The following is a 23856-nucleotide window of genomic DNA, read 5'->3' as shown; positions in this document are numbered from 1 at the left end:
TCACCTGACTGTAGCTATTTAGAAATTGGAGATCTACAGTAACAAAGTCCTCCAGATTCTTCCATAGCCAAAAGCAGTTCAGGTGCTTCTTCCATGTCAAGGTCTACCTATCACGTAGCCTGCAGCAGGACTGTGCTGCTACAGGAGCTGCTGGGAAGAGCAAGGCAGCGGGGCTGGGTACGCTGATGAGTGCCAGTTGCTCCAAGATGCAGCTACACACTCAGCTCACTCCATCCGGCACTGTGGGGTGGAGGGGAGCTGCAAGTGTCACCCACGTGTGAGCTACTCCTAGAGCTGCCGTTCTCTGAGTTAAGTGGTGCATGCGTTGTGGCTCTTGAATGAACAAAGATTTTTTTGGTCCACTTGCTTCTGAACAGACAGGCTGCTGGACTGAGGAACAATGTTTTCAACTGTGCTGTGCGGTTTTCTTAAAAAATAAAACTAAATGCAGGCTTCTGTGAAGAAGCTATGAAGTAGCTTCTTTACCATTCTATACTATGAAGCATACTTCTTTAAATACAATTTATCCTGCCACACAACTGTAGTTGTGTAGCTCAGGACACAGAGTACTGAACTGTCCTCTGTCAGAGCGCAGGCAGAGTTTCAGCACAGAGGAGCAGAGGTAGGCAGCTGCTTTTCTTAAATCCTCTGCTCTCGAGGGTTTACCTTGGATCCTAAGTGTTGAGTGAATGTCATTTTTTGTGGAGTAATCTCTTTAGATTTTTTTCTTCTCTTTATGAAGTGTAGAATGTAAAAAACATGTTTTTAAATGTTTAACAGGCATATTATTTACCTGAGAGTAAGAGCTTCTTAAGATTTGATACATTTTATTATGTAAATACCTACTTATTCAAAATGTAAAACATGCATTATTTTTGGCAGTCCCTAATAGCTAATCTGGCATGTTAAAATACTGCAAAAAACCACCTTTATCATATTAAACCCCAAACATTTAGGGCCTGATTTGCCTCCTTTTCTTTCTCTTGTGTAAACTGCCAGTAATTACACTGACATTAACGATGATATTCCCAGCATACACTGGGGAAAGCAAAGGTGTGTCACAATGAAGAGGAAAAATCCTGTTGTTCTGCTTACGGGTAAATTTAATCCTGCTTGATTTCACTTTGATAATTTGCACAAGTAAAGCAAATAAGCCCTTAGTTACTCATTATTATTTCTACACAGCCAACACTATGAAACAGCTATAGGGAACAGTAGCAGATTTTAAGACGATAATTCAGACATTTTGTTAGTAAGTAAAGGCGCTCTCATCCATATTCTAGCCTATGAGTCTACAAAACTGTATTAAAACTAATTCAGCTGGTTCATATTCCTCTAACATTAAAAAATATACTTTTAAAAAACAATACATGCAGAAAGCTTCCGCTCTGGCTATGATCTTATGTGCCAAGTTTCTAGCTTTTTTTTTTTTAACAGCCAAGTTATAAACCTCTAAAAACAGGGTTTGTAATAGAAATCCTGATAGACTCACTTTAATGTTTTGAATTATAAAACTACACCTTTTAAAAGACAAGTGTCATTGCCAAACAGTGAAATTACTATACTTTACTTCCACCCACTACATTTCAATTTTAATTTTATGAATATTGCAAATTATAACACTCACATTATAACCTCTAAAGGGGATAATTTATAAAAGCAGTGTCCATCAATTATAAATTTTCCATGACATTAATAAAATGGCAAGAACTAATTATGATGACTTCTGAGATGAAGATGCCTTGGACAAATCATTAATACGTTGAAATGGTATTTTTTAAAACATAGCAGGTTCTAATTATGACTGAAATGAGATTATGAAAATGATCACAGAAAGGACATTAACCTGATGAGTTCCACAGTCTCTGAGTACATGGTGTATGGAGATTTAGCTTCTAATGGATCTCGCTCCATAGCGTTCCCGCACTCGATGAAGGAGAGGGCAGCATCAGCATAATTCACTGCTTTGCCAAACTTCTCCAGCTGAAATGGGAATGACACCGTTAAGAAAATCCTTCAGCTTTAATTTCTAGGTGGACAGATCATAACACAAAGCAACACTAGCATTAGGATGAAAGCAAAGTGATGCTGGTTGCTAATAACTAATTCATACAGCAATTAAGGCAGGGTCTATATTTTTACCAAATCTTTTTGGGTAGTATATGGCCAGATGTGGAAAGTCAATGTATGTCCACTGACATGCATGTATTTACACAGGCAATGAGGGACACTAAGCAAGTTTGAACAAATCCATATTGCTCCTCGATATATGAACTAAGTTTGAATGTCACCATGCAAGGGTTAAGTAACAATTCCATGCCCTTTGTCAGATGTCACATTCTGTGTTAACTGTTGACCAGAAAAAAATCTCATCACTTATGTGAGGACTGAAAGAACAGGAAAAAAAAAGGAGAAAATATAGCACTGCTAAATATTTTATTTTACTAGGATTTTATTGCAAAAGGTTTTAGCCCTCATAATGGTTGTGATTAAACTGACTTAGACATACTGATTTCTTTTTTTATGTGTAATGAATATTATATATGACATTTTTATAGTAAGTATTTTATAATAGTATTTAACATTTTCAATTTTTGATAGCTGGATGTAAGAATTCTACTAATGTGGCATTTGATATAAGAGATCCAATATACTTTAAATAATTTAAAAATTTCTTTGTATGTCTCTATCAAAACATTTTTGATGCATCTGCATATGTTTTCCATTCACAAAATGGAAGCCTATCCTTAGCGACATGTTAAACAGAACATTTACTATTGGTCCAAGGTAACAGTATATTTGCCTTTGTGGCTACTTCTAAGCAGTCCTTATAACTAGTTCCTTCTGCATACCTTTAATTTCAAGTTGTGCTCTTGTGCACTGGTTATGTACAAAGCCTTTGTGTAATGGATAGGTATTACTTGAATGATCACAGAAGGGGAAATATTTCTAAATTTTTTCTCTCTATTCCAATGGCCACTTCTCAGCACATTCTTCAAATTCCCTGCTGCAAGTCTTCCAAAGATGGCTTTTTGTGGTATAAGAAAAAGGAATCTAGCTGCAAGCAGATTTAGTACAGAGACACAGACTGAGCCAGAAATGGGATCTGATCCTGCCCTTCACTCTATGTTGACTCTGCTGGAGTAGGTAGAATTACTCCAGCTCATCACAGCTCAGTGGAGAACAGAGCGAGGTCTCCAAGATCTCTTCCATCTGGTACAGTCAGTCGCCACTGCAGCAGCCCACCCAAATTAGCTGATTCCTTACTGCCCTCCCAGACAAGGATAGGTTTTCATGGGGTTGCTCCCACAAGACGCAAAATGCCTCACCCTTCACCAGAAATCTATTTTCCGTACAAGCTCAGGAACAGCGTTGCCACAAATCTCATTAACGTTTGCTGACACATTTTGAGGTCACATGCATTATCTTTCTAGCCACTGCAACACATCTTTCAATGCTGTGTGTGCTTTGTCATGTCAGCACCAAGTAACCAGAAGCAATTGTTTCCATGGGACAACTAACACTACGGGATTGCACAGCAAATGTGCTACATGGAGATAATTTGTGTGCAGCTGTATCGAGTGGGGGGAAAAAAAAAAAAAGTTGAGACCTAAATAGCAGAAAGAAAAAGCAGATACTATGTTCATGGGTATTTATGTCTGCTAACACGTTGTATCATAGCGGACGGCCTCGCATTCCCATAAGAGCACTTGGGGTGTCAAACTGCATGCGACAGGCAAGGTCTGCTTGCAGGCAACAGCACAATGTGCTGTGCCTGCTCCTCTTAGTTCTGCTTGAGAAACACCCCTGATTCTGCAAGGCACAGTCGAAGGTAAGAGGATGGGAGACAGGTCGACACTTTCTGAGTGAATCAGGCTATGGAGGGAAGTGGATTGACATAGCATGTTGAGATCATCAGGAGCCTTAGCCTGTAAATATTTGCCAGCGTGGAGCAAGCAGCCCTGTGCCAGAACCATGTGTATTTTCTTTAAAGGTCAATCAGCTGTGGGAGCTGTTGTCAGTCTGCCTCTGCCAGCCTTTCCCGTGTGCAGATGTCAGGGCTCTGGCTGAACGGGCTCTGCTGAGTCAGGCTGCAGGAATCGGTGCAGGTCACCCCGTGGACAGGGGCAGGTCGGGAGGGACGACTGATAACTTACTGACAGGCACGGCAGGTTGCCAAAAACCTGAACCCATCTCCCACAGAAAACACACTTGGTAATGCTGTGCCCCATGTCGAAAGGGAGCCCGGAGAGCTGAAGCAGGCAGCTTGACATGTCAACTATCCTGCAGCTCACCGACAGCAGAGGGAAAGCCTTTTTTTTTTTCCCCCATTTGTTTGTTTTGTTTTTTAAAAATATAGCATGTGATTGGTTTTTTGTTTGACAAATGCTTATTTCCAAGCATAAAATCTCTGACGTGGAATGATATAAGATGCACGTAAAAACCCCACAAATAATAAAGTGAAAGGTGAATAATACCCAGTTCTTTCTCAGCTGTGATTTTGAGGGGCAAAGTGAATGGCCACGCTCCAGTTTAGACATCTTAGTTTAAATAAACAGAGGAGTCAAGTTCCACTAAGCCTGCCTAAAGGAGCTGCTGTTCTGCACTCTGGAGCGTACAGGAGCAAAGTCCCTACCTACAAAGCAAATGGCTATTAAAGGCACTTCAGCGCTAGCAATAGCTTGGATTGAACAAACTATGATAGAGTGTAATCTGTCAGATTAAGTAGTTTTATCAAAATTGAAACACTTTGCAAAATTAGGTCAATCTTACTGGAATTTCATCTGGGGTAAAATGAGACAAAAAAGCTTTCCCAGCATTGAACTACCTCATTGCAAGATTTTTTGGGAAGAAGCATGTTGAGTCTTTATTTACCAGCCTAAAAGCATGCAATAAAAATGAATGTACTATTTAAAAATCGTTGCAAATTTTGAACAACTGGATTGGAATTATCAAACAGTTTTACCACATGATAATGGGGTGGAGGGTGATTTGCCTTTCTTAACTTTCTGCTATGGAATATTTCAACACTTCTGTTTTAGGCTCAAAGTGAACAGGAAAACAAATTTCAAATACACATCATCTTTCATGATATTATCTCACATCCTTCATAAACAGCATGACTCTTCCTCCTCAGAAGAGATACCAGCTATTGTAAGCAGTTTCTTTTTTTCTGGGACAAATTCTTAAAGGTTAGGAATACTGCTCAGGGTTTGACTTGTGGACTGTACTTGAGTCAATAGCAGGTTTCTGAGGCTTTAGATGACATTCAGAATGTACATTTTTGTAACACCCAGGTCCGTAGTGGAAAGAGACGAAAAAACTTGTGATACCCACCAATGCATCTGCTTTATGCTTTAGCTTCTTAGCCTCTTGCATGTAATAATCTGCATTGTGAAGCCTAAGGAGACAAAATCAATTATTTCAAGTCTCTGTTTTCATACAGTTGGACAAACTTTGTTTAAGAAAATTGCTGACTGCTTCCAAGAACGATTTCAACACACATGCCCACTTATCTCTTTAAATCTTAACCTGATATTAATCTGAAGCTGCTGTATGCAAAGATATGATGGGTGACCAGAATGTAAAATAACTAGCTGTAGAAACTGGCCACCCAAAGGACCCATTAATGTGTGCTGAACAGAGGAAAAGGAAAATATTTTAAACTAATTAAGTATAAGAAGTTTCCATTAGAGGAGCTAAAATAAAAAAATGAAGAAGAATTACCATGAACCAACATTCATGATTTGAAAACATTTATCAACAGAGCCTTCATTAATCAGTGATACTCTCTTTCACCGGGAGCTCTGCTTGCCTGAAAATTCTAGCACAGAGATCCAATAATACTTACACATCGTCAAATGTTATTTTGGGTCTTCTGGGCTCAGAATTCCCATTGGAAAGCGTTGGCATTGCAGACCAGATGTCTGTTTCTAGATGGCTGGTGTCAAGAAGAGTGTTGGCTGTTGGTGTACTGTGAGATTCTTCCTCCTGTTAAAAAAGGACTGTTACCAACACTTCATAGTTCAAACAAGCACCTTCCAACAATATAAGCCCTCACATCTACCCCCTCAAAACAAAACAAAATGGCTAAGGCACAAAGTAGCATTCATATATACCCAATCACATCCAGGTTACCCCACAAAACCACCCTTCCATCCTTTATAACATAAACCTATTAGATTAATTAGGCAATATGACTCTACCTCTGACCCCTCACCTGAACTCATTAACTTACACTCCTAGGTGAAGTCAGCCTGGACACCGCAGTTACTGACTAGAGATGCTGGTTAAAGCAAGGGTGGGGAAATCTAATGCAGCAGGGTTGGATGTAAACTCAGCTTCGTTCAAGGTAGATCACACTAAGGTAACTGCTTTTTTCTATATTATTATTAGGTAACTGTAAGGTGTCTGAAAAGTCTGCTCGGATTTCAGCACGGAACAGTTTCCTTACCCTTGCTACACAGAACAGAGAGAAGAGTGGAAAGCAGAAGTCAGGAGTTGTGACTTTGCATTAATTAAAACCAGAAGCATAACAGAAGCATTTAAATCAGGCAATTGCAACTTGCAAGCTAGGTCCACAACCAGGCAATCTAAATTACAGATGAACCAATGAACTAGGGAAAGAAGTCTAACATATTCTAGAAGACAAATATTTTATGTATCAGGATAATAGATAAACCAAAGATAAATCTGAGTAGAGATGCTGGGAGTGAGAGGAAGTGGCCCTGCTGTTTACATGGCATTGTTTATTTGCTGACATATGCAGTTCATTTTGGCATTGATTTCAGTTGAAGGCATGTGTGTTACTCTCGCAGCTTGAAGTGACACAATGATATCAGAAAGCAACAGGGATGAATGAATAAGGTGAAGTGATTTGTCACCTACAATCCAAGGCAACTTGTGAGTTTTACTATTACAGTGCAGGGTAACAACCTCTCACAAAGTGGCGAACTGTGAAAAATGCGGCTATGCATGTCCTTTTCTGTAGCAGAATTTTCTTCTTGTTGTTTGATACTAAGATACAGTTTGATACTAAATGATATGTTTGAAACTCTAGAAGGAGGACTGTTTTCTAAAATGGGCCCAAACCCTGAAGTTTCCCTTTTTAACCTAAAAGACAATGACAAACTGATGTGAAATTTTACTTTTTTTTAGTGAATTTGCCTTGCAGCTTCTAGTTTTGGCTCTTTTTCATGTATTTTCAGTAAAAAACCCATTTGAATCTGGTGAAAAGCAAGCAAGAAAGAATTGTCTGTGTGAAAATCTTTGGTGGGGAGATGACCTTAACAGAATGATTTTTTTGGGAGGAGGGGGGAAAACCATATTTACATGGTATCTAAAAGCTTATACATGTAATTAATAGAGATTAGGTGTAAATAAACCTTACTGCTGGAAGCTGGGAGCCTGCAAACTTGAGAGAAGATACTTCCATGTTAAGTGTGCTATGGACAGGTAGCTTTTTGGTTAGATTTTTATTGTCTGTTTAGTTTAGGACGCAACATTCAGTATAAATACAGTGCTTAATTCTGGCTGACAATTTGGGTTAATTATTGAGGTGATGGATACCACAATTTTTGAAGCCTTATTTTCCAAATGTGTGTGTGATAGCTACAGAGTTAAGGGACTAATTGCAGCTAGGTTTTGGCTGCAAAGGCTCTCCTCTGAGGCTCAGGGACTGGGTGTTTTAGGGAGTGATACACAATGCCAAGCAGATGCCTAATGCTGACCTAAAAATGGAACCTGCAAGAGCTGCTTAAGCCCAGCTCTGCAAAAATCCACTCCTCACTGCTTGAGGCTACATAAGCATTTAAAAATAGATACTGGAAAAAAAAATAATCAAACAGAACAAAGCTAAGTTCATTTTATTTTATCTTGTTCACTTCCAGCAACTGAGGTCGGTTACTTACACAGATTCCTTTGGGGTTAGAAGAGGATTTATTTTCATTCTTTCTGTGTTTAGAAACACAGGAGGAAGAGCTGCTGGTCTGAGAGGTGTTTGTGATGTTGGTCTCTTGGTTGAAGGAGCTGTTGTCACTGCTGTGCCGCCGGTGCACAGGCTCGTCCAAGAGAGGGGATAACGGAGGAGGGAACAGCTTCTCTTCTCTTTTCTTTGCCACCTTCTTCACTGAGCTACCGCTGCTCCTGGGACACAGATAAGAACAGTGGCATTTCAAGAACCTTGGTTAATCCTCCATAGCACAAAGTTCTAGATTTTATTTACTGAGAAGGCAGCTCTACCCTCAAATATGTCCTGCAGTCCCCATGTCCTAGGAGCTAAGTCAAAAGGGGACAGGCAGTGAAAACAGAAGAGCTACCCGTGCCTTTTCAATGGCTGCAGAAACCTCCTGCTTTAGAGGACAACTTCCAGTGCATTAGTACAAATTGCACCCAATTTAAATGCTAATTTGAGTCAGTCTTCATTTGAGAGGTCATAGAGGTTCTGACTCAGCAAAGTGCTGGAAAGTTTTATGCATGGGGTTAGTTCCTTTGACATCAAGTATGACTATTTATGTGTTTAACATTAAGCATCTTTTTAAGAGGTAGATTAGGGCCCACATAAGCAACCTTTGCAAAAAACCATAATAGCACATGGCATGTGAACAAAAAAAATAATTTATAACAACTACAAAATGATAACCATAACAATAACAAGATAATAATTATTTGACCTCTAGAATAAAACCAATGCTCAACACTATATTAAAATGATACATTGTAGCTGGCAAAAGCCCTTGAGCAAATATCGGTTGATGAATTGAACGTGATTCAGAAAATGAATGTGGTTTTGACATGAAAGCTCAAGTAATATGATAATCTATTGTCTGTTTTATGTACAGAAACTGTTAGCTGGCTAGAAATGGCAGCTGTGATACACAGTAAAACCAAAAAGACCTGCTAGACCTTCCTCCCCTCAAATCCATCAAAAAAAGAAAAAAACAAAACCCAACACCCCACTGACTGTTTAACATGTTAATCTACTCATAGATTTTTATTTTAGGTACTGTCCTAGCTCAGTCAATGAAGATAACCTGAATTTTAATCTTTTGTTAGACATCTAATATTGCACTACATGATCATTTACTTTTCATGATTATTGACTAAAATTTCAATAACAAATTAAGTCAACAAGAATTTATGTTTCGTTCCAAGTCACTTTCAGTCAGTGTCAGGAATTATAGATCTACTTTGCCTTAAAGCAATCAGGGAAAGAACAGAAAGCAACCCAAGTTTCCTTACTCCTCATTCTGAAGCTCTCTCTCATTCCTGTCTGGCCTCTTTTGCAGTTTCGCCAACAGTATCGATATCTACACCTGCTTTAGTCATACCCCTACTCTGGACCTTTGGTGATACAAAAACATTTTAGCCTATCTGTGAAATCACAGTGTGAAATCAAACAAACTCCCCATGTTTCACGTTTTATAGCTCTTCTACTCAAAACTATTTTAATTTGACTGATGCAAAGTTAAAGATAGCTTATTTGAAACTCCCTGATATTAAAGATCTTCAGACTGAAGAAATAAAATGAGCACAGAATTCATATTGTCTTACAGTAGGACTGGTATGGATGCTGTCCTGTTCAGACAACACATGGGCCTGAAGAAGATCAAAGGAAAACCACCAGGTTGGAAGAGACTAGCAGTTCTTCGAGGAGACTGATTTTACGCACGTGTGGTCCTGCAACATGTACTCCAAGAAGTTCTCACTCAAAGCCCCATCTGTTAGCTTTCTTACCCCCAAAGGGCATTCTGGAACTCAGACAAGTTACCATAGCTATAGCACAATAACGCTCTGAACTTTTTCCAGAGGAACGTTTTCTGAAGGAGGGTAGGCACTGCCCCAAGAAAGCGTTCCTGTGTTATTGGATTGTACAGAGGCAAAGCAGACAGTTAGTGAAATACCCAGGAGCAGAATCCAAAGCCTCTGCCTCCCATCCGAGTGTCCTGCACAGGGAACCCTGAACATGCATATACGGGTGGGAGCACTGAGCAAAGCGTTTTTTCGTGCCCCTGTGCATGGGGGTGTGCGGAGCTCTTCCTTCTCCCCGCTACAGCTTTGCAAAGCGAAGAGCAACCGTGTCTGGCAGATCTATCTCAAAAGTGTCTGAAGAACAACTGACTGTGAGCCACTGGCCAAGTCCCCTTTAGGATCTGACCCTGCACCCCTACTGAGGTTCCTCAGCACATCCCTGGCTATTTCCAGGGCTAAGGCAGGACTCTGTTCCTTGCACAGAGTCTACCACTGCATGGGGAAATTTAAGGCACATATAAAGCAACTGAAGCAACAGTCCTCAGCTGCTACAGAGGTGGAAGGATTAAGAGAGATTAAGAAAAAATGAAGAAGGCTGCAGGTACCATGGTAAAAACTTCACCACTTAAAACTTCACCAGTTCACTTCATCTTTGGGCCTGAATATAAGATGGGGCAAACCAAGATATAGGTGCTGCTACTCACCTCTGGCACACAAGTCTTTCTGTGGGTAGGAAAACAACCACAAAGGAAAATGCACTTGAGGATATTTTTTTTCTACATAACTCAAATTAAAAAAAAAAACAAAACAAAACAACAATACCTTATGGTTATTACTCTGTCTGGGTTTTTTTTTCCCCCTTTTTTCTCCATTGCCCACTTAATCTTATGACTTTTCGCAGGAATTAAGCCGATAATTTATTTAGCAATGTTACCTCCCTCAGATTTACGCCAAAGCATTTATGTAAACAATAACCTCCATGAAATAGGTTGTTACCAGCAGTTAACCAGATTGTCACTTTGCTTTGGGCTGTTAATGGGCTAAGAAACTGGTCTTTGATTGCAGTAATCACTAATTTTGAATGAATTTATTGCAATAATTACCAAGACTCAATGGTTTAATTTGCTGACATGATTGTTAGTTAAACTATATTTAAAATCTAAGGAGAAACACAATAAAAGTGCAAGGAAAAAATGCAAGCAGAACTGATGGTCTTGTGGCTGCAGGGTTTAATCTCTGTCTGAAAAGGCCAATTATCAAGGAATGAGAAGGCTCCCCATCTGCTTTTTTTTTCAGCCTGGTTTCTTTTGGGGCAGAAAGCAAGCAAGCAGGCAACAAGAGGTCAGTGTGTGAAGGAGAGAGAATTTCCATCTACTCTCACATTTCAAGCTGCCTTTCTTTGCCCTTTCTTTATCCACTCTCGTGGTATGCAGTGGTATCTCTGGCCTATTAGTGAGACAAAGCCATTGTCTATACCAATCACTTGGCTTTCCTTTGCCTCTGCTCTCCCCGTCCACAATGAAATGCCGCACATCGACGGTGTATCTGATTTTCTGCAGGGGGTTAGCAGGGAAAGGTCACTCCTGCATTAGCTTGGACCATATGGCAGCAGCTGAATGAAGCTGAAGTCATTGTCATGGATGTAGAAGGCTGCTCCAAAGTGAACCAACCCCACTGAACGCTGTTGTGACTACTACCTAAGAAGCGTTCCAAGTACAGGTGCATCTTTAACTAAAGGTCAAACAAAAGGGAACAGGAAATCTTGAAAAACAGGCTGAAATGCTTGCCTCAGACAGACTTATAGGCAGGCACGTTTCACTGGTATGAGGCTGGTTTGCCATTCAGAGTTTGCATCAGCAAATAACTCTCTGTGTTGTTATAAACTGCCAAATGTTGGCGAATAGTGCTCTGTCTGGACTGGGTCTACCAATCAGGTATTCAGATATAAATGGTATTCAGCAGCACATACAATTAATGCTTAAATTAAAATTGCTCTGGCAAGCAAGTAAATACACAAATAATCCTCTGCTGGAAAGTGGGCAGCTGGTGTAACAAAAATCCAGCCTCACAGCAGTGTGTCAAGGTATTACTATGAATTACTTGGACAAAACACAGTGTCATCTATTCCTTCATTTGCTATGAAATATCAGAAATAAGGAAAATACAGTGGCAATAGTTTGAATAAATATATTTTAAGTGCCACATCAGATTTAGGAAAAGGCATCAGCCCCACAGTGTGTGAGGGAAGGAAGAAACAGAGATAGCTCTCCTATGCAATGACTAGTTAATACAAACCGTCTTTTCGGTTGTGCAAATGGCTTTTAAGTTCACAACTGACCATTTGAAATTTCTACACTCAAACTGTACATGTAGTCATAGAAACTTGTGGAAATTAGGCATATAATTGACTGTATTAGACATGTAATCCTTTAAAAATTAATTGTGCATCTTTGTTTGCTTTATTGAGCCCATATATTTAGGGAAAGATTATGAGAGAAATGTATTCAAATGCCTAAACCATAGATAGGCAGCCAGTGAGAGCTACAAAAACACAGGTATGGCTTATCTTTCACTGGTTCCTCCAGACTCCTGAATGCCTCCAAATTTTGGCCCAGAGATCATGGTCTTTCTGTCAAAACACTCTTGTATCTATAAAAAAGCCCAATGAAAGTCTCTGAAGTCTGCCTGGGGAACTTGGCTTTTTGGCATAGGGACCAAGTTCTAACAGGAGAGACCTAAGGTTCCTCCCGAGTGAGAACATCTGCCATGGGACGTAACACCTTCTTAATGGATGAACATCATCATCATACCTGTAGCTGAATCACCCTCATTCCTCCAAGTCCTTACGCAGAGACTTAGGAGTTCAGAAAGAAACCGTAGACCCTTTAGGAATAAAGGAGCAAATGGCAAAGCCTGTCTTTGAACCTTTTACTGCTGAAGTGTTATTTTTCCCCATGCCCTTGAATGGTCTACTTTCAGCTTCCCCTTTCTTCTGCCTCCCTTTAAAACTGTACTTAACGCTCTAGAGAACAGAACCACTCCTGACTGCTTAAAAATAATTTGGGGCTCTCCAGAAGTTTGTCGTCACACAGTTCAGCCAGCTCCCTAATCTTTTGGGAAATACGTTGATCTATATTCATTTGCCCTTCTCTGGGAGTTGAAGACCTGAATTATCAAACAATATTGCATTTCTTTCAAGAAAACTCAGAAGACACTAATAACAAATGCAATGTGATCCAGGTCTCAATCACTCCAGTGGAAAAGAAGTCAGAAAATTTTGTTTCAAAACTTGCGGCAGACAAGAAGAAAAGATGGCATATGGAAATAACTATTGATGGACACAATTGTATTTTAACAGAGAATACCAAAGGCTTGAAAGCTCTGAGGAATCAAATTAATGACCTGGAAAACAAGCTCAAATTAAGAAACATCAGGTTGGGGGTGGATCCTTAGGGCTTGCTGGCGACAAGAATAGAAAGATTTTTTTAATGGATTGTGGAGGTGTTGGGGATGGATAATCCTTGATTTTCTCTGCAATATATCTCTGCTCATTGTATTTCTAGCAATGACAATCAGGCAACACCCATCATGATGTTTATCAAATGTGCAACATGTTACAGATCACATTGTAACTTTGAACTCATCTGCCTTTTCCAGACTCCAATTCTGATTTTCTCAGTGGTAGAATGAGGGGTTAGTTCAAGGACTGAAGTTACTCCATAATTACACCAGTATAAATAAAATGATGCTCAACTTTCTTTATGGATTTTAAAATTTGTGTGCTATTTCATAAATGATTTCTGAATTTTATCTAAATTTAAATACTACTACAATCAAATTGTTTTCAGAAGCACATTGTGGGTTTGATTCTTTGCTTGCCCTAGTGCGAAGCAGAAAGAATTGCCTCATCTCAAAATCGTAAAAGCACAAAATTGATGACAGAAGGGAATTGGACTCTTTGGTTATTTATAGAATGTTAATCTTGTGATTATACTAATCAGAATCATTATTTACGTGGCGCCTGTTTGCTCAAGCATTATAGCCATCTCTCAAAGACACTGAAAGGCACAAACTATTTGATTATATGTCTGCTGAAATACAAAGCACGTATGTCTGAAACATTTAGGATGGTCACCCCTGGCATTGCTGTATACACAGTTAAACAGTAAGAGCCACTGAAGTGAACAGCACAGTCCCTGTTTCATTCAATAAAACTAAGAACTGTCTCTTATGAAAACAATTTTAAAAAATAAATTCCAGGCAATCAAATAAAGCCCACTTTTAGTAGGATTCTCTGGCCATAGAGGTAAAGGAAGATGGGGGCAAGAAAAAACATTGAAAAGATGCAGTATGGGGGTAGAAGAGTACACCAGGGTTGTGGTGGCACTCTGAATTCCTGTAGTCCATCAGAAGGATGAATGAATCTCCTCCAAAACTATGTGGATCCTCTTCCTGATGGATGGGAAGAACAATGCTGGGTCACTTATGCTTACGGGCTGTAAAGCCCATCTGGCTCCACACCAAAGACATCTGCAGAACAGCACCATGAAATCCCTCATGAATGTTATGTGAAAAAAACCCCAACTTACTCTTTAGTGCTGGTTAATCTGTGATTCGGTATCGGAGAGATACAAGGTGGGAGCAGGCATGAAGCTGAAGGGTCCTCCAGGCGCTGCTTCTTGCTTTCAACAAAGGTATCCAGGCTTTCCGTCTGCTTTAACAGAAAAGGTAGAGCTTGAAAGATCCAGCATCTATGCACAATTTCACTTGCCATCAAGAGGAGCTCAGGAATCTCAGTGTATTTCCTTTACAGTAGCAGTAGTTAAAATACTGGTCTAAGAGAAGTGAAAGTCACCTGAAATCAGGGCTAAACGTGCTCCAAACACATGACATGAAGTTATATAACAAGTGACATAGCCAGATAATTAGGAAGCAAAACACCTCATGTGCTACAGTTATCTTCTGTAGTGCACTGGAATTTAATTAATAATTCAGACGGAATGACTTGATAGCACCAAATCTTACTCAAGTAAATAGCTTTTACTCATTGACTTAATGGAAGTTGATGGGAAAACTTCCCTAAGTATTCCTCACAGGACTAAAAGACTACAGGACTGAGCTGGGGTAGTCATTAACAGCGATAGCTGGTTTAAAATTTGCTTTGAAAGATTCCCTGATGCATGACTTTTGTGCCTGAACTAGGATGATACAAGCAAAGCTGATTACTGCTCTGTCACTGGAACCTTCATATCAGCCTTCAAGCCCACTAGTAGATGGCTAAAATAAATCTTTTAATAGCATGACTTAGAAACACAAATCAGGCTCTCCCTACCCTGTTTTAACTGTTGATATACCCTCAAGTCATCCTAATTGGTTTGTTTCCCCTTGGGTAGCAGTGAACAATCATACAGCAACTGAAAAGGCTGTTTCAGAGTGTAGCTTATGTTTCTACAGTCCCAGAGTGAGATTCCTCATTTTGTTACTTTCTGATTCAAAGTCCAAGCTAATGAAATTTGAGGTTCCAACTTGCATATAACCCTTTTTTTTTATTTTCCTGGGAGCCCCCAGTTTAGTTGCCAATACCATACTTGTGTTTTAGCCAAGACTCCTTCTGCATAATACTGACACTCCACTAAGTTACCTAGCAAGAAGGTTTTTTTGTAAAATTAGTATACACCCCGGTGTACTTATACATACACGTAAGTATGGACATTTATACATCCCTTTCCTCTTTCTTCTTTTCTCCTTCCTTCTTACATCTCTGCCTTTAGAATACAGCTAGAATATAAATTGAATAAAAACCTGCTGAGTTTACTCATGGGATTATTTCCACTTAATTCAAAAGGGAAGGAGCCAGTGCAGTGAGTCATGTAGGCAGGGGTGCAGACCCTGTGTCTGCCTGGCATTGTCTGTCTTTGTCTTGTATTAACTCTGTCGTACCACTGGACTGCTCAAACTCAGGATTTCAAGAAGTCCACTAGAACAGACAGCTGAAGTCACATTCACAATGATTTATAAAATTTGGGGTATAAAAAAAATATGCTATGATGACTTCTCACAGGCAGACCAGAGCACAACCATTTCAGCTGGAAAAACTGAGTACACAAATTCACTTATGGTATAAAACTTCAGTTTCTTTTCTGAAAACACATTTAGTTTGAAGTGCACTGTCATATCCCACAAGACAGGATACCCTTGGGCATAAATAACATAAACCACATGATAAAACATAACACCTTAAGTCAAAATATATTTGCTTTTTCAGGTAGCTGTGTAGAGAAAGCAGCTAGTTAAGCAAATGGTATTTCTATGAATCGCAATTGTTTATACAACAAAACAATATACTGACTAAATTCACCAGGAGCATAAGCAAGCACCATTTCATTGACTTTAATGAAGCTATGCCTGTTTAAGCTGGTGGTGAAAATGCCTTAATTCTGCAGACAGTAAAACCCTGCCTTCCAAACAGAAGTCACATTTTCTGAGTATGGCTGAACCCACAGTAATACTAACTCTCATCATTGGGAATCTTTCTGCAGATTACAGAACACTGGAAATTAATGGGTAAGTGAGCAAATACAGTGAAAAAGCTTGTAAGCTCAAAAAAATACATTGTTCATTGATTTTGTCAGCTGGAGTTTGTTTGTTACTAGTTTCTGATGTTAATTTGTAATGCACTTGTAAATATATGACCTTTGTAAAAACAATACAGCCTTAGTGTTATGATGCCTCTTTACAGCCCTGCTGCAGGTGCAGTGAGGAATCACTGCCTGCGGTCCTGACCTCAAGGATTCATTGAAATTCAGTGTTTTCCTCTGCATGATGAAAACAACTTACCTTGTGTTTCCTTTTGGATTTTGTGGATGGTTTTTCAGCTGCTGGGGTAGGGGACTCTCGAGATGGTCTCCTGTGTTTCACATTTGCCTCTCTTGGTTCACTTTTCACAGATGTGGTCTCAAAAGGCTCTTGCCCAGGTATCCTAGAGAGTAAACTAAGGTCTATTTTCACCCACAGAGATTTGAGTTCTTCATATTCTCTCAGTGGGGACAGAAGTTCATTTTGTACGACTGGGATGGGAGAAAAGAGCTGCTCCTCCAAGTCATTGCTGGTCTGATCAATGGATGTGTTGCTGCCATTGCTAGTTAAACTACTTACGCTGAGGATGTTACTGCCAGAGTCCTTCACTTTGACGCCATTGCCAGACCCGGTGCAAGCTGGCAATACCTTAGCCTGCAAGCTCTCCTCCTGGTCTGTATTTGAGTCAGAAGTAGATGAATCCGTTTCAATGAATTCCCGGGACTTAGGGACAATTTTGCTGGGGCCTCTGTACTTTTTCTTCTCTGAAGTGACACCTGTGCTAGTTCGTGGTTCTTTCCTTGGAGCGGTCTTCGCAACTGCTGCTTTAGTTCGAACCTTTGGCTGCTCGGGGGGTTCCTGTGTGTCTTTTTCTTTGGGAGTGTTGCTGGTATTATTTGGTTTGGGCCAGATATACTCTTCTACACTGGAAGTCCTTTCTACCTTTTTGGGTTGCTTTTTCCCAGTAGTCCTTTGTGAAGTTGGCTCATTATGAGCTGGTGACTTCTGCTTGGAACTTTTCGCCTCTGGGGTTTTCTGGGCAACCCGCGGTTTGGCTTTCTCTCGGATGGGACTAAGGATCGCCCGGTCTTTGGAATCGGTCGGGGGCAGGCTGCTGTTGAGCTTCCCTTTGTTTGGCCCTTCGGCCTGCTGGTTGCTCTGGGCCTGGGAGCTGGTCTCGCTGTGAGGCTCATTTTGATTGTTGATGATGGTCTTGTTGTGGGGGTTCACTTTATTTAGCCATTTATCCAGCTGCCATTTGTTTGTTGAGGGAGGTTCCGGCTGCAGTTTGAAGAACGAAAAGGAACAAATCTCAGACAGAAGCAATGCTTTTTCCTTTAAATAAGAACGTTTTTAACACACCCTTTTATTTCAGTCAACTAGTGGTGACTGCTAGTTTTATGGGAGTATTTATGGAGTATTTATGGTTAATTAGGCTTCCTTATCTGGTTTACAATGTGGCCCTGGAGAAATTTAATACAACTAAAAAGTTTAGCTGGTCCCTGAAGACATAGTTCTGTCATGTTGCCTTTCCTCAGTCCCAGCTGAATACTGTGTCAATAAAATCTTCTCTAGCTACTGGCAAAAATCTAAATATTTCTTTAAAGCAATTCAAATGTAGGCCAGAAGGATTCTTCCAAAAGCTAGAATGAGTATGTGGGTCATATACGTAAAACTGTGAAGGGAGAAAAAGGTCGACAGCATCAAACAGCACAGAACTCCAACATTTTCCTAACAGGGAGCAGGATTTCACTCCCTTCCACGCCTCCCCCTCCGAGCTCCCGCTGGGGAGGAGCTGAGAGCGTGGCTTTACCTCTGGCGTGGCACTGCGCGACTCCTCGTTGCACTCGCTGTCACTGGAACTGCTCTCGCTGTCAGAGTCGGACTCGGAGCTGCTCTCGGACTCACTGGAGCTCCCGGAGCCACCGCTGGAATGGGCCAAGCCAGTTGCGTGTGCCGCCGGCACCGGCAGGCTGCTGCGGGAGAAGATCCTCTGGTGTCAGTATGCTGCTTGTCTTTTTTAAAGCGTTGCCTTGGGGGGAGCCACCCAGCGAACCCTGTTCCCACCAACTTCCCTCAGTGTCACCTCCCTCTCCCGCTACAGACCCAATGAAAGCTCCAGTGGCCACGCCACTGCGTCGCCACCAAAGGAGCCGGTTGGGTTTATGCTTCACGGGACACACTGATAATGGTGTTAATAACATTACCATCAGCATCACCCTCAAATGAGAAACGCTTTGGTGTCACAAGCCTGAGCTTATTAGCCCAATGATTGTGAAAACTAACAATCACACTTAAATAATTCATTAACAGAATCACGGTTTCTTCATTTTTTGCTGGTTCATTTATAATTTATGATCAAAGGAAGGACATCAGGCAACTGATATTGGACAGGGCATTTTAAAAATTAATTTTAGTGAATACTTTTACACTGCGGCATACAAAAACTACATATTTTTGACAAGTCTCCAGGGACTGCCCAAGATTTTTTTATTTATAGCTGTTTTTTCTCTCATGTTTATGATAATGCAGTGAGAAAATGGCATTCATGCTGAAAATAAGCCTCTCTGTGAAATCTATTTTTCCACATGTTCAACTGTCCTCCAAGATGTATTTATTAGCAGTGCACTGGGTGTCATTGTTTTTCCCCAGCATTTATTTCTAAACTGAGAGGTTGGATGACTCCAGTTTTTAGCACTACAGAATTCTGCCAGTCTGAGTCTTTAGAAACTCATCTTTAATTTCAACTTTTTTTTGTCAGGGAGATAACCATAAGGTTTTATGTCTCTTCAACTGATCTATACAGAGACCTTTTGATGATTGATTTTAAATTTGTGAAGCTGACAAAGCAAAGTGTTTGAAAATTGACACCATTTGCCAGTACTCCTTCACAGATATTCAATACTTCACGTTAATATATCATATGCTGCGTGTGTCCCATATCGAGTGATCCGGAGGTGCCTAGAAGTTGTAATACAGCTTTGCCTTCGTTTCTGCTATCTGCTTTTCTACTTTCCTCCGAGAAGGATTCAGTTAAGCCACGTACATGCCTTCCCTCCCCTTTCAGACTGACACACTATGCGCATCAAGATGCCCTCTTAAAAAACCACAGCAACCAAGAAACTGGAAGTTGGAAAAACCAGAAAAAACTGATGTGTGACCCTGCTCTGCTAGAGTCTTTACAAGTATTGCCATTGGCTTCCGTGACAATAATAGATGGTCTTTAATTTTCTTCTTATGCTAAGCTACTTTCTCTCTCCCTCCTTGTTGGTAAACCTATCCCTTACACCGTGGTTGGTAACGTAACTGTCTCTTTGAGCATTGCTATGGGCCTGCAGAGCCCATTGACAAAACAGCTTGGTGCTTTAGGGTGCATTAATGAAACAAAATTACTCACTTGGGTAATTGCTGCAGATCACTAACTTTGTTGCTCATTAAGTGCATATACTTTTTTTTTTTCTTCTTCTAGAGGCTCTTCACTCAACTGACTCAAGTAGAGCTACTTAAAAAATTTCAACTGGAAGTAACAGGTAAATCAAAAGAACAGATGCTTTTAAAAATATGGTCATTTCCAAAAGTATTACGGAAAATTAAACATGGCTGAATTAAAAAACGGACCTTACACTTTCTATTTAATGCCATTATTTTTGAAAACCTTTTGTGCACTCATTTTTTTTCTTTCTTTATCCCTCTTTTTCAGTGAAGCTCAAGAAAGTGTAGGGAAATATATCTTTCACTTCTTTTTTACAGTAAACGAGGAAACAGAACAGTAGAGAAAAAGTGAATGTGGTTGCAGGGGAGTTTGCCTTTCAATTCAATACACTGTAATTTTGGTCTTATATTTTCTATTTGGAAAACACTAAAAGTAGATGAAAACCAAGTTTTCCTACTTCATTACAATTGTTTCCAAGAAGAAAGAATAAGAAAAAAATAGAAAAAAACTTCAAGGATTCCCAAACTGAGGAGGCAAGCACGGCAATTCCATTCTAAAATACCAAAATGAAACATCAGCCTTGAAAAAAATGTTATTTATGGAATTACCAGAACAATGAAGTTGTAATTTAGAAATGACTTTTTCCCTAAATCTGTGAGCTTCATCTGTTTTCACCCCAAAATGGAAGTGAACATAGCAATATTAATGTTTCATCCTTGCTGAAAACTCCAGTTCCCACGACCCTAGCGGAGAGCCAGCTGTGAAGACGAGGAGATGTTCAACCCTCAGCAGCTTCTTCGAGGGCTCAGGGCCGGGCGTATGGCTGCCTGGCACACGCTGGTCCTGCAGAGGAGCCGGTGGGGCATCCACCACCTGCCTGCGGCACAGCTCCTGCAGGGAACTAATGCACCTTCGTGGCAGGGCATACAAACCTGCACCAGACTTGGCAGTGATGCAGCTCCTTGCCTGGGGTGGTTTATGCCCAGGCAAGCCCCATACAGAAGGATGTGTGGGGCTGCTCACACATCTGTGCCGATCTACCTAAGAAAATGCTCTGTGTTCAGTGCTGGCAAGTTTGCTGTCATTAAGATAACTGATTTAAAGAATATCACCTCTTATAATAGATCAAAGAAGGAGAAGCCAGGGTCCCAGCAGCTAAGGCCAGACCTTTCTAGCCTTTAAGCACAACCTACGTCTTTTAGCGCTCTGGAGGAGAACTCACACTGTAGCTGGGATGTGCTTACAGAAAACAACTGGAGTTGTACTGTGGCAGACTGCAACTGTCTGACAAAGAACTCAAAGGGCAAGAATAAACCCATGGAAATAGATGGCAGCTCCAACCTGGCCTTATTTTCTTTCTTTCTGCACACCAGCCTCAGAACAAGTTATCATATGCCAAACATTACTGAATAACACAGCTCAGCAAGCTTGCAGGAACCAGACAGACTCAAAATAATGTTTTTCATACAAAACACAATGAGGTCATATTTGTCTTTCATCTGGGATAATAAAATTATGCCTTGGCTACATCGGGTGGTTTCATGCTGAAGACATTATTGCTGATCTACATTTTTAAAGTAGAAGCATTCACTTTTCATCATGTAGTTTGGGTTGAGAGTAACTCTGTTTGTACGCTTTGCAAAACAGTCAGTTAAGACCCAGAATGCCTTTCCTAGCATCTCACCATACTACAGATAGAGAGATCTTGCACATAGCTACATGCACAATCAACTTCTAATAATGCTGTTCAGCAGAACAGAAGAAAATATACAGACCTTTCACACAGAAGTGCATGGAAAAAAAAAAATCTTTGCTTTCAATAAAATGAGTGTAGTGGAGAGATTCTGGGTTATCTTCTGTGTTTTTTTTCCTTAAATAAAATATATCTTTTAATTCAAAAGAACAGGTTGGTTTGTACTTTTCCCAAAGACTTTTTCGGCTTTAAAGTTAAATCACATGTTTTAAAAGATGCTGGCATAGATTCTGCAAATGTGTGTTCAAGCAGCTGTTATACAAATAAATTGGGCTTCTTCACATAAGTATCAGCTACATGAACTGGGGGTTGCCTCTCTAAGAGACTTTCAAAGCAAGCTTTGTTGTGTTGCTAAGATCCAGACGAGGAATGCCAGCCCGGACAAGGTCTAAAATGGATTTAAAGCATTTTATCATCAGACACAAGTCCTCAAAGTGACTAAAGGGGGCAGGAAGCACTGGTATTTGAAACTCTTGAATTTTTATTTCCCAGCAGGAGATGAGCACTCATATTGTTCCTCAGCGTTTGGGTGGACAATGTTTTTATTTCATTTGAACTGAAAAAAAAATTAATAAAAACAATGCTGCACAATGGAACACAGTATTGTTTGGGTAAATAACACTTAGAAGAAAGCCAGTTCATTATTATCACTTGAGATTGGAGGCCCCTACTGAGACCAGTGACCCGCTGTGCTGGGATCTGTGTAAATACACGATGAGACACAGTCCTTGGGCCAAAGAGCTTGCAATCCAAACACACAAAGCAAACACTGGAGGTATTACAATCATCCTCATACTCAGTGCGGGCCCCTCACATTCTCCTAGTGCGAGGCCTCTCTGCAGCGAGTGGAAACATCAGTTTCGCCCCCCTTTTAATTTTCTTCTCCCCATTTTCCAAGCCCTGTGCTCAGCACTCGAGCTGAATCCCACAGAGCAGTCAGATGTGCTCTGCCCTGACCCAGAGCCCTGACCATGGGGTGCTACCTGGGAGGGAAAATCCACACGTGACTCAGCAGCAAGGATCCCCACTACTCAGGACAGATGGGTCAGCGTCTGCCTACCCCTCTCCAAAGTAGCTTCTCCTGTGCCATGGAGACGAGAGACACCAGAGTGACACCCATACTGTAGGTGCGAGGAGAACCAGACCTCCATCTTTTGCACAGGCCATCACAATGATGTCTCTAGTTGCCTGCAGACTGGTAAGCTGGTCTCCTCCCTGCTATCGAACAATGAAGCAGACAGAAGAGACCTGCACATCTGGAAGCAGTTTGGAAAGAAGCTCTTCTGCAGCATTTTCACCCATCTCCCTTTTGCTTTTGCAGCACACGGCACTTCCCGTCATTGCTGCTTGGCAGCACGAGTGTGCACAGCATGGGCACAAAGCATGAGATGAGCAATGTCTAGAAGGAGGGGACAAACACCAGTATCACCAGTACCTGCCAATGGTTTTCAGCACTTGTTGAGCTCAACCTTAACTACAGAGCAGCTGAGGCTTGCAGGTGTGTGGCTGTTTATGGGTCCTGGTGAGGAACTGGATCAAGCTCACCACACACTGACCATCTTTCTTTCTCTGCAGTTCGCTGGTACGGGTGATCTGCCTAAATTGAAATGTCTCCCTGTGGCTTGTCTGGTTTCTAACTCATGGGTTATTTTTCCAAAGCCAATTAAAGCAGAAATGGCATTATTATGTGTCTGGATTATCATGCTGCCTAGAGAACTGAAGGCCCAACATGCGGCTTATACTTTTTTTTGTTGTTGTCGTCATCTAGACTATTATATTATTTTCAACACATCATTTACTCTACTATTGTAATAAATTATTTTCAAGATTAAACCTGGTAGTTACAACAAAGATAATGCGAAATACTAAAACTCATTAACCTCTAATAAGAAAAAGAATAAACTTTTTACCCTGTAAATACATACGTAAAAAAAAGTTGTATCATTCAGACTACTGCAGTAAAACTCATCAAGGAACAAAAACTCCTAACAAGTCCTTAGCTATCTCCCTGAACTTTTTACCAATTAGATGTAGTCATGTTAATTGCTGCGAAGAGAATTTGGCAAATAGTTGGTACCCTCCAACAATAGGTTTATTCATTCCAACCCTTCCTTTTTAGGGTAACGATGAATTGGCCACTTGTTCCATTGCTCTACCCAGAAATCAAAATGTAAACTTTGAGAAAGCAGACGGTGCTGGGCAGTGGGAAATTGTAGATGGGAACTGGCCAGTGAGTCAACAGTATATCAATGCTGGCAATGTATTTCCACATGAAGCAGCACTCTACAAAGGTTGCTTTACTGCACAGGTCTATTTTTAGGGAAAATTCGACCAATGAAATCTG

At 40.5% G+C, this 23856-nt stretch overlaps 1 protein-coding gene across 4 annotated transcripts in view; it reads right to left on the bottom strand.

Annotated features, from left to right (window-relative positions):
• Positions 1-23856, bottom strand: part of AFF2 (ALF transcription elongation factor 2) — a 349128-nt gene that overhangs the window by 22812 nt on the left and 302460 nt on the right. For 3 of the 4 annotated variants that reach the window (XM_054839106.1, XM_054839108.1, XM_054839109.1), the window contains 7 exons: positions 18140-18302; positions 16588-17607; positions 14340-14464; positions 7911-8145; positions 5852-5991; positions 5338-5401; positions 1847-1983 (listed from right to left, as the gene is read on the bottom strand). In XM_054839106.1, the coding sequence (XP_054695081.1) occupies positions 1847-1983; positions 5338-5401; positions 5852-5991; positions 7911-8145; positions 14340-14464; positions 16588-17607; positions 18140-18302 (1884 nt within the window). The remainder of the gene's footprint in view (positions 1-1846; positions 1984-5337; positions 5402-5851; positions 5992-7910; positions 8146-14339; positions 14465-16587; positions 17608-18139; positions 18303-23856) is intronic. The other variant, XM_054839107.1, reaches the window with a different exon arrangement.

The sequence above is a fragment of the Grus americana genome, chromosome 12 (genome assembly GCF_028858705.1).
Source record: "Grus americana isolate bGruAme1 chromosome 12, bGruAme1.mat, whole genome shotgun sequence".
NCBI lineage: Eukaryota > Metazoa > Chordata > Aves > Gruiformes > Gruidae > Grus > Grus americana.
This window is presented reverse-complemented; position numbering and strand designations above follow the sequence as displayed.